The 12,172-nt window shown below is 33.3% G+C and overlaps 1 protein-coding gene across 1 annotated transcript in view; it reads left to right on the top strand.

The window, feature by feature from the left end:
• EIF3E (eukaryotic translation initiation factor 3 subunit E) overlaps positions 1-12,172 on the top strand; it is a 47,584-nt gene that overhangs the window by 12,105 nt on the left and 23,307 nt on the right. Inside the window, exons 5-7 of the mRNA XM_069600376.1 lie at positions 646-750; positions 6,099-6,224; positions 6,907-7,031. Of these exons, the coding sequence (XP_069456477.1) occupies positions 646-750; positions 6,099-6,224; positions 6,907-7,031 (356 nt within the window). The remainder of the gene's footprint in view (positions 1-645; positions 751-6,098; positions 6,225-6,906; positions 7,032-12,172) is intronic.

Raw genomic sequence — 12,172 nt, forward strand, 5'->3', positions numbered from 1 at the left:
TGGAGAGTCCCAGGGACGGGGAGCCTGGTGGGCTGCCGTCTCTGGGGTCGCCCAGAGTCGGACACGACTGAAGCGACTTAGCAGCAGTAGCAGCAAGTTTTATCTTTTATTTAACACATAATTATTGTAACAGGAGGTGTGTTGACTACTGTGCATGATTACTTTTTCTAGTTTCTATGTAAAATGTTTTGATACATTTGTTAATGTTCTAGTTTGGAGCCTTTCTCTTAGATTTCTTCTCTTTTACTAGGTTTGCATCATAAACTCTAAAAATGGGTGTAATTTGGGGGCCAGTTTTTGCAGGGAACTGAAATTTACTGTACACATTATTTATACAGAATCAGAAAATCTTAACAGGGATGCATATGCTAGATAGTTGTCTAAGCTCCTTTACCAGCTAAGGGATTCACACATCAGACCTTCAGCTGTAATTCAAGTTTGTATTACAACTTAAGGCCAGAACTGTGAATGTGAAATTCAATAATTCTTAATATATGTTTTAAGGGTCATGTGGTTTTCTGATATTGCGCTGGGAGAGGGATCAATTTTTGAAAGAATTGCTATCTGGGGACATTTGAAAGAATAAATGATTTGAATCTTAAAACTCAAAATTAAGCATAACCAAAGCTTTTTTTCTATTTTTAGTTCAGGCAGGAATATTTAGATACACTGTACAGGTATGCAAAATTCCAGTATGAATGTGGAAATTACTCTGGAGCAGCAGAATATCTTTACTTCTTTAGAGTGTTGGTAAGTAGTCTTTTCTTTTCCTTTTCGCTCTTCTTTTGTAGGTTGCCTTGGTTCTTCAGAACAGGTCTATAGATTTGGGTCTGTCCATTAAGTTTTCAGCCATCATTGGCAAAAGAAAAAATAAACTTTTAACAAAAGCCAAAGAGAAACAGGAAACCTTAAGTCAGGGCCTCAAAATTTGGAGGGAGATTTAGCTTGTCCTTGAAATCCAAAAGTAGGAACCACTAATTTGTCATTTTATATATAGCTGTATGATTTTAACATTAGTAGAGTTCTATCATGTAATAGATTTGTTATAATAATACTGCCCGGCACAGTGAGTAGCACATTTTGGGTGGCATATTACTTAATTTTTGCTAATTTTAGTTCAACGTTTTATGCTGCACGTATTCCTTGAACTTATTCTAAACAGCTGTGGAATTCTAATGATATTTTAAAAAGATTTTATGCCTTAATAGTAACTTTCCGCTCCTCAGGTATTAGACCATAAACTTCCATTTTTTTTCCCCCATTTTGTAGGGAGTAGATGAGTTTAAATGGTATTGCTAGGTAATAGCAATTTTGTCTTATTTGACAAGTTCTAGTTTCATTGCTTTTGTCAGGTAAAGAGAGCTGTGTGAAGCTAAAGGAAAAATCCGGCTTCACACTGACAGGTTTCTTTCTCATTTTGTCTTCTGTTTAGGTAATTATATTAATAAATGCCTTCTAAAATTTCCAAAATTCTCATTTTAACTAGCTTCTCATTTGAGAAATTATAATTTGTTACTTTGGTTTAGTAAGAAACTGCTTACATCTCTGATAACTCTAGTTAATCCTAGAAGTTGGGAAATTACCTCTTAAGACAGGGACTTTTTGTTTTCTAACCTTGGAACAGTCCCTTCTTTCTGTCTCTGTTTTCTGGTACCTTTTTCTTTTAGCCCCACATGTCACAAAGAAAACATTCAATGGCTGCTATCTTTGGTTGTTTTCTAGGAAATTAAATTTTCCTTTTTTTGTAAGGGAAGGAAGAGTTTGGTGTTATTAAATAAATCTTACACTTTAAAAAAATACTTAGACAACTTTGTTTTTTAAAAGTACCATCCTTTCAAAGAAATAATTTCAGTTTATTTCTGAGTTTGATTTGAAAATAAAAAAATTTTTTTTTCTTTTACTCCTATTTGTAAATGAATTCCTAATTTGCAGTTTAGCTGTGGTTAGCTTGCAAGTGCATTGAAGGTAATGGATGATGCTAAATTTGTAGTGGCTTATCAGAAAATTCCATCAGTTTTACTTTTAATATTATGAAGGATTTAAGAGAGCAAAAGTTGATTACTTTGGAAATGTAAACAGCTTAGAAGAGGATTGTAAAATCAGAAGCCTGATATGATTACAGGTACATGAAAAGAGTTGGTTATTCATATCATTTGTTAATGCTGGGAGTGAATTTTGAGAATGAAGATTTAGTGTCATGTTAGAGTTCTAGCACAGTAAATTTATTGTTGCTGGTCAGTGAGTGAATGTGCCATTTTGCTAAGACATGGAAACTTAAGGTACCTGCTGGAAATCCAGATATTGAAACTCTTCTAGCATATCCACCCTTGAAAGCAGGTTGGTATGAAGAGCCAACTGTAATGACATGGACTTGAGCCAGAGTAGTATGCATGAACCTTTTGGGAATTAAAAAAAACTTGCTGCGCTGCTACAAAAAGCTTTTTATCCTAACATGTATTACATATTTTAGTTTTAATAGTATTATCATGTTTATGTAGTATGGTTTAGTCTGAAAATTTCTGCATGTGATTCATGTATGGGGCCACCCTGGTGGCTCAGATAGATGGTGTATACTTTAAAAGTTTGCAGAGTTTTTATATTTACTTTTGTAGAATATGAAGATCTCAGTTGGTTTCCTATCTTTTAAAAATTCTGGATTGATCTTAAGCTTTTGCATCACCTGGCAAATCTTTTGATAGAACTCAGGTGACATTCTAGTGGTTGAATACCATGGTCCAGATACAAAATTAATGTTTTATGTTAAGGCTCAAAATACGGTGATTGGACAGTACTCAGAAATTAGGTGCAATTCACCTTAAAGTTTTTGACCCATCTTGTGCCACAGAAAAATTGAGTTACATGGAGTTGGTTATTTCATGTTGGCATATTTATAAAGGCTAACCAAGCTAAGTTTTAAGCTGGTTTATTTTACTTTTTCTTTTGATATAGATATACACCATTATAAAATCTATGTATTTGTATTATAAAATCTATATTAGATTTGGGATAAATACTGTCAGTGTTTTTGCTTATTGGTTAATTTTATTTTTTTGCAAAGGACCTGTTTTCATTTCTAAATTCTTTCCTAGTGGTTGATTAGTCTTTTAAATCTATGGTTAGGGAAACATAAGCTATGAAAGAACCATTGTAACTATGATCTGAGATTAGAATTTGACTCTCTGAGTGACCTATTGTAGGTTAGTGTTGTATAAATTAAAGCTGTGTGACCCTAGAATCTACTTTTATTTTTAAAAGATTTGGTGGCTTTTAGAAAATACCAACTAGTACTTAAATGTATCCTCTTTGACTGCGAAACTTCTTTGAATAATACTGTAAGAAATTCATTAATTTAAATTGAAATGGTGGAATAAATTTGGTAGGAATTTTGGAAATTTTTTTGTTTTGAAAGTTGTTATCACTGTATTTTAATTATTTTGTTAGAATTTGTCCTCACTGTGGTCTTTGGTCTGGCTTCAAAATATAACCCCTCCCCTCATCCAACAGCTATTTGAAATAAAAGTAATTTTAAGATGCTGGGACTGTTGGTGATCATATTTGTATGTGATTCACTTAGAATTTAAATTTCCTACTCTTCAGTACTTGTCATTCAATTTAAAGGTACTTGTCCTTGAGTCAAGAAAGTTTGAGTAATGATGATTTGGTGGATTTTAAAATCTTTTCATTTCTTTTTTTTTTAGTGTATTTATTTGTTTATTTTGAGTTTTAGAATCTTGACTGAAGATTTGGATCTGATATGCTCTGCTTGTCACTGTAAAAGATGTGTATTTCATACATTGTTCATCCCATTTTAACATCTAAAATTGAGATGTGTCCTAAATTGACCTAAAATAATTAATATACCTTAAAATTGATGACATCTTAAATTTCAGTGAAATATTAGTACTTAGATTTCTTTGTAAGGATCAAACATCTTCTTTGTGATTTGAACAATAGTTTTATGGATATTTGTGTCAGGTGTTTAATTTCAGTAAGTTTTAACATGCACATACCTGTGCAGCTACCACCAAATCAAGATAAAGAATATTTTACCCCAGAAAGACCCCTTGTTTCCATTTGCAGTCATACCTCATCTCTTGTTCATCTACTGATTGGTTTCCATCCCTATTAGAGTGGCCTTCTAGAATTTCATATTAAGAGGAATGATATTTTTAAGCTTGTGCCTGGCATATTTTGGCTAGCAAGTTTTTGAGATGTCTTTGTGTTATTGTATGTATCAGAAGTTTGATTCTTTACATTCTAGGAATATATTAGTTTTTCTGTTCATTCATTAATAAACATTTGGATTAGTTCTGGATTTTGTCTGTTTCAAATAAAGATAAGTATTTATATACAAGTTTTTTTGTGGACATAAATTGTAACAATAATAAGAACCAGTGGTTTCATTATGTTTCCAATTTTAATTTGCAAATTCTTCTGTGCTATTCTCCTGTTCTAAGAGTTGGTTACTGTTGCAAATTCAGTCTCTGCTATTTGCCTGTTCTAAGAGTTTTCCTGTTCTAAGAGTTTGTTATATATTTTTCAGTATATTTGGATTAGTTATTGCTGTCAAAGGAAGACTCTCAGTGTAGGCTGAGTCTGAATTAGGTGTGGTTTTAATCCTCATAGTTAAGGCAACCTGTAGTACTCTGTATCGTCATTTCTATTCTCATTATCGTTTTGATAATGACTCACCTTTTCTGAGTTTTTATTATGTGTCAGATGATGATGTAATATTCTTTACATGTATTATGTCATCTAACTCATACAACAGTTGAGGTGGGTTCTGATAGTATCTTCATTCTATAGATGAAGAAGCTAAAGCTCAGATGGTTCAGCTGTTTATAGTGGTAGAGCCAGAATTATTAGTGGTTGGATTTCCAGTCCTGCCCATGCAATTTTATTTAACTTGTAATTATAATATGTACTAATGGTACTTTACAATTAATACCACCATGTAAATGCTTCAATGAAAAAGATATTCTGCCTCCAGTACACTCACTTGCTTCTGCTGCTTTAGCACAGTTCAGAGTCATTATATAATCAGCTTTTCTTTGCCTTGCTTTTTGAGAGTCCAGCTTTACTTGTTTTTGTTGTTGACCTAGTCTTTATAGATATTTGGGTTTATGATACTCTTCCGCCAATGGCAAGAGGAGATAGCATGGCCCTCATTTCTCTTTTTTTGTAGGTTAAAATTGCAGTGTGAAATCTATAGCTTTTATGAATAGAGATAATTTTCAAGTTATGCTCTCCTTGCATCATTTCTGCCCTCTTTTTTAATGAAGATAAAAAAATTTTATTTACCTTTCATGGTTTTAGGATTGTATAAGAAAATGAACTTTTGTTGCTCATTGCCTATTCCTTTGATAATTATTAATGTTATTAGCCAATACACCTGCTTTACTTTCTGTGACTTTTTCCATTTGTATTGTAATTTGGAAAGCTTTTTGTTCTGAAAAATTTTTTTAAATTGTAAATGAGATCCACAAGTCTTTATTTCCATATCTTTACTCCAGGAATTTTTAGCAACAAATTGCTTCTGTATCTTAACTCTTGGCAAAGATTTAGGGCTCTAAAATTCGATTAATTGTGTATGTGCTGTGCTGTGTACTTAGTCACTCAGTCGTATCCAACTCTTTGCAACTCCATGGACTGTAGCCCACCAGACTCCTCTGTCCATTGGGATTCTCTAGGCAAGAATACTGGAGTGGGTTGCCATGCCCCTCTCCATGGGATCTTCCCAGCCCAGGGATCGAACCCAGGTCTCCTGCATTGCAGGCAGATTCTTTACCATCTGAGCCACCAGGGAAACCCTGACTAAATTATCTGAAATGGATTATGCTAAAACACTGGTGCTGTATCCTAGTTTTAGGTTACTCTTTATTTTCTGATCTAGACTGAATATCAAAGACCTGAGTATTTTTAGTAAATTAAGTTAAATGAAAGCTGTTTGAGTCAGCTTAACCAGTGTGATCCAAATAAAGGGCAGTTTTGGGAAGAGAGCTTTAGATTTTTTAGTAGGCTGGGTGGATATGTAGGGTATAACATTATCTATTCCTCCAGAGTATTCAGAATATAATTAATTATGATGGCTTCAACAGGTTCCAGCAACGGATAGAAATGCTTTGAGTTCACTCTGGGGAAAACTGGCCTCTGAAATCTTAATGCAGAATTGGGATGCAGCCATGGAAGACCTGACACGGCTAAAAGAGACCATAGATAATAATGTGAGTTACACCTTTTTAAGGTGATTCTCTGAAATTCTATGTATCCTTCATACTTCTTGATAGGAAAAGCACTGTGTACTTTTAAAAGGAAGGAAGAATGGGAGAGAGGAAGGCTAAACTAAAATGTTCACCTGACTTAAAAATCACAGTGGGTTAGTGGGTTGATTAATTTTACTGAATCTCCTTGAAGGAAGTTGTCAAACCTCTTTTGGCTCTTAGAGAAAATAACTCAGCTTTCATTTTTGTTAGAGCTATAATGCCTCTTTTACCTGTTTCAGTGGAAAAGACATAATACTCTTAGTGCTACCCTTTATTGAAAGTCCTATGCAGAAGACATTTTTCATCTCCTATTAGTGTCTAATAAAACCTCTTTTTATGGAGTGTTTAATTTAGTGCTTGCTTTTAAAAATGTTTTCTGAAATGAGTGTAACTTGGAGTCTCTGTAAAAATGGCTTAGTGGACATTGTTGAATTTGTCTCTGAGAACAGGGAAATTTTGCATGTCAGGGGTCATGTAGAGAGCAGTCTAGTCTAGGAGATTGGACTTTGATCATAATGATCACAGTGCGCATGCTTTAGAAGGTTCTCATTTTAACTAAAATTCCGATATTAGCAATAATTTACTCTCTTTCCTCTTTCTCATATATTAATATTTCCTTTGTATACATTTTTTAATCCTTTAGTCTGTGAGTTCTCCACTTCAGTCTCTTCAGCAGCGGACATGGCTCATTCATTGGTCTCTGTTTGTTTTCTTCAATCATCCCAAAGGGCGTGATAACATTATTGATCTCTTCCTTTACCAGCCACAGTAAGTTATTTCACTGTATTTTTTAAAAATATTTATTTGTTTATTTATTTGGCTGCACTGTGTCTTTGTTGTGGCATGGGGGAGCTTTTAGTTGTGGCATGTGGGATCCAGCTCCCCAACCAGGGACTGAACTGGGCCCCCTGCATCAGAGCCGCAGTCTTAGCCATTGGACCACCAGGGAAGTCCCCACTGTATAATTTTCACTTCAATTATATGAAATCAAATGGAATTTTTAGAATTTAAAATGTACTTCTCTCTAACATTTAAATTTGTTTTCACGTTTTTTTCCCTTCTTCATGTGGTAGATGTGCTTGTTCATGGAAAAAGCTTACATATAACTCTTAAGTAAATTATTTGATAAAAGTACATTCTGAGCCCTTTAAAGTGCTCTTTAAGTGTGGTCCCTGGGCCACCAGCATCAGTATTTTGCAGAATCTCAGGCCTTATCCTAGAAGAATTGAATAGAATCTTCTATGTAACAAGAATCCAGGTAATTCATACTTGCATGAAAGCTTCAGAATTAGAAGGCTTTTAGGCTGTATTATTTGGAAGGAAGATAATACATCCCAGGAATCCCTTTTATATCATCTTTGCTCTATCATCCAGCTTTTGGTAACAAGAAATACACTGCTTTGTGAACTGTACTGTTCTATCATTAGGTAGAAGTCATTTTTAAACTTTATTCTTCCATTTGAGATAAATGCCTCTGGATCTTCTGCCTGTTATTTCTTAATATTTTGATTGGAGCAACAGAAAACAAGACTTACGTTATGAAAATATTTCAGATACCTGAAGATAATTTTCCTTATTTTTCTTTCCTTCAAGCTAAATATCTCTGGTTTTATCAAGTAATGTAGTTGGTTGCGTTCTTTAGTATTATATGGCTGCTGTTCTTCGATAACCACCAGTTTATCCATAGCCTTTTAAAAATCTGGATGTTTAAAATGGAAAGCTTATTCTAGAATATCTAAGCTTTATAGAAAGCAGTGGCAGTATTAGCTTCAGTGACCAGTACATATACTTTTATTAATTTAACCCAAGATTTCATTGACTTTTGTTTCTGGGTATGACTTACTAACTGCATTGTTGACTAAATCACACACAAATACTTTGAGCCATATTTCTGTTATTTTTAACCTAAATTAAGATAGAGATCCTAATACATTTCACTTGATTTCTGCTTATTGTTGTCTGTCAAATTAAGATTTTAATTTTTTTCTAAAATGTATATTTACTTTACAGAAGTATAGTTTAGGAATTGATGGTGTAATACCCTTTTAATATAAAATCAGTGAACATTGAACAACCTATATTTTTTGTGTGATTTTCTAAGTTTTAAAAATAAGGCAGTAGTACTCTAGCAATATTTTTGCGTAAGTTGATGAAATATAATCATCTAAACTGATCACATTAGTAACCATGTTCTCTAAATGCTCATTTTATTAAGATTTTTAAGACTGAAATATTTGACTTCTTCAGTTAAGTTGTTAACATGAACATCTGAACTTTAAATTTAAGAGAAATTAAGTTATTGGTGGTGATGAAGATGAAAAATATTTGCCAACCAAGAAGTGCCAGTAATTTTTAAATGTAGAAACGGAGCCAGTTTTAAGTGGTATAAATTGTGTTTCTGCATTAAATGCTAAATATTCCCCTAAATCTGGCAAATAGAAGCACTTTTATCTGCTTGGCTTATTTTCTGTATTAATATTATAACTTAAGTTCAGTGTTAGTGTATTTAGTCAGTATTTGCATGATAGTGAAAGTTGCTCAGTTGTGTCCGACTCTTTGACCCCATAGATTATACAGTCCATGGAATTCTCCAGCCCATAATACTGGAGTGGGTAGACTTTCCCTTCTCCAGGTGATCTTCCAAACCCAGGGATCAAACCCAGGTCTCCTGCATTGCAGGCGGATTCTTTACCAGCTGAGCCACAAGGGAAGCCCTTGTATCATGATACACTAGTCCAGTTTGTTAAAACTGAACACAGGCAAGGAAGTTTTTGTAACAGGAAATTATTTTGATCTTTCCTTGAAAAAGCAAAAACTACATGGCATTAAGTGAGGTAGAAGAGTATATGATTCCAGCATTAAATTTTAAATGTAAATTACAAGAGATAAAATTTTTTATAACTTACATGGTTTATAGTTATTTATTTTATTAGAGATTATAGCATTCAGGTATGCCATCTAGATTCACAGTAGTCGCTAAAGCGAGCATAAAAGCTTGTTTCTATCTGAGCTGCTGTTCCTCCTTAAAGAAACCCTCTTTGTAGGAAATTGAACGTTGCTCAGTCTTGTCCGACTCTTTGCAACCCTAGGAACTATACCGTCCATGGAGTTCTCCAGGCCAGAATACTGGAATGAGTAGCCTTTCCCTTCTCCAGGGGATCTTCCCAACCCAGGGATCAAACCCAGGTCTTCTGCATTGCAGGCGGATTCTTTACACGCTGATACACCATGGAAGCCCCCAGAATTTTATAGTTGGATACTCTTTGTTGGGTGTAATAATAGATTGTAATCTGGAAAGTTAAGTTATAGTACATTTATTGCATTAAGTAAGCTCTTAGAAAAGGTTAAAAAAGGAAAGTCACTGTGTACTAAAGTAAGATCCTACAAGGATGTTATATTTTTTTCTGACTTTTGATCTAGGAAGCCCACAACTTTATTTGGTAGTATTTTAGGGGTTTATTTGCGAAGAAAAGAGCTGAACCAACCTCAAAAGAACTGATGTATAAAACCAACATGCCATCATTTGCTATGAGAAGTGCTAAGAGAAACTAAGAACATGAAACACTGACCAGATTGTTCTGACCCTATAGGTTTAATATTCATATAGGAAGTTACGGAGTACAGAAGATTTCTTTATGAATACTTGGAATCAGGATAGACTATTAATTTATGTGACTAGAATGTTTAATAGCACGATCAGATTAACATATCCATTTCCACAATATTTTTGTCGCTAGGTCTATCCAGGATCCAGGTCAGGAACATGTTTTGGTGTGTATGTCACCCTAAATATTTGAGTGGGCTTTTCCAAGGTTTGGTTTTTTCTATACTTCTCTTTTTATGATTCTGTTTCAGATCACTGCCTCTCAATTTGCTCCCATCTTTCTTTCCTGGTCCCTAGTGTTGATTTAAATATTTTTTATCAAGTTCTCAAGTCTTCCTGATAATGATAGTTTTCTCATACTAAATTGATGAGTACTACCTATCTTTAATTTTAAACTATCCATGCATCTTATGAAAAAAGCTGTTTTGTAAGAATTTCAAATTCAAAAATTAAGGATATAGTTCTCAGTATTTATGGAGATTAATCAGACATGCATTCAAATGAGGAGAGATTAAAAATAAAATTGTCATGTAGTATTTTGCCGCCCTTCTGAATGATAAACCTGTAAGATTGTCTTATGAATTTATTAATATCTCTAAAGTCATGAGTGGAAGTATGAACCTTCCCTAAATGAGCAAGTTTGATTCAGACATTGGATACTGTAATAGCTGGCTCTAATCTTGATACCTAGCAGGTGGGTTATAAGGACAGGTTTTCTTGTACAAAGTCATAGGGATCCCTAGGTATTGGCCTTCCACGCTACTACTTATGGGTAGACTCACTCTCCTATAGTTTTTATAGTTACATGTGTATCCAGAGAGGAATATTATTGAGCTGATTTTAAAAACACATCTTTAAATAAAGTAAACAAGAAAAGTAAAAATATTCAAACCCACTAAAAATTCTATAATACAGATTAAGGGGAAATAGTATATTCATTCCTGACAACCTTATGGCTTTAATATAATTAAAACTATATTTAATTCCTTAATAGAATCTTTTATTATAAACACTAGAAATATAAAGGTAGTAGTTGAGATAGCAGAAAGGTTTGTTGATAAAAAATCAAACTTATAAAGGAAAACAATGCAAAAAATAGATTTGTTTTTTAAATTTTAAAGTAAGATAAAGGTTCATGGTTATAGAAATATAATTAAAATAACAACTTAGAATTAAGACAGTTAATTATGAAGCTGTATTCTGTAAGTAGGCTTAATGCTTTCATTTGTATTTCCATGGTTTCATGTATAAAAAAGAAAACCTTATGCCATTAAAAATCTCTGAATAAGTTTTTAAAAACTAGAAATTTCATAGCATGTGCTTCCTGGACAAAAATACAGTAAAACTGGGCATTATTAAAAGTTTTATAAATAACTGAATCAAAGAGATTAAGTATTGATAATTATGAAATACCTGCCACAGCAGCACTCAGAAATTAGTTCATAGCCTTGAATACTTGTTCAACTTTTAAAACCTTGATTAAAAGTACAGAAAAACAGAACGTCAGTGAAAATAAAATTAGCAATGTATTAGTAAATGTTAAACATTTTCATCCTCCCAACTCAGTATTACAACTTTAAAATTTCTCCAAAATATGGTGCTTATCATCTTCACTGCCATAGGGTCAGGTTGCCATCATATTTTCTTCCTTATTAGTAATGTCTTAATGACATATTCCCAGTTTTGCCTGATTATAACTTTTTCATGTGAGAAAACTCCCAGTTGGCTTGACAAATTATTGTTTCATTCATTTTCCTAGGCTGCATATTCTTTAAGTAGAGTAGGTTTTAGTAAGTAGTGTGTAATTTGCATTTGTGTCTCTACAGTCAGTATGTCTTTTTCAATTGTCATTGATATATAGTAGGTATTAATGGAGAAAGTATCATATTTTTCTGTTTCTAATTTCTAACAGCACAGGAATAGGGCTTCTCTGGTGGCTCAAAGGTTAAAGCATCTGCCTGCAATGTGGGAGACCTGGGTTCAATCCCTGGGTCAGGAAGATCCCTTGGAGAAGGAAATGGCAACCCATTCCAGTATTCACAGGAATGCTGTTTAATGTGGTTCATTGAATATATGTTAAATTGATAGTTATATAGATTGTGATTTCAGGCTTTTTTCAAGTACAAAAAGTACTGTGATGATGATTTATACTTTTGTCCTTGAAGTGAAAGTTTAGATGCCAGTGCCAGTTGAGTCTCTTACATCATATACATTATCATTTCTGCCATAAGTTATTCTGAATCTAAAATGGAGATGATGTACATGTTTGAAAAATGTTGAACTTTTAAATGTAATATAATATATA

This window comes from Ovis canadensis, chromosome 9 (genome assembly GCF_042477335.2).
Source record: "Ovis canadensis isolate MfBH-ARS-UI-01 breed Bighorn chromosome 9, ARS-UI_OviCan_v2, whole genome shotgun sequence".
Taxonomy (NCBI): domain Eukaryota; kingdom Metazoa; phylum Chordata; class Mammalia; order Artiodactyla; family Bovidae; genus Ovis; species Ovis canadensis.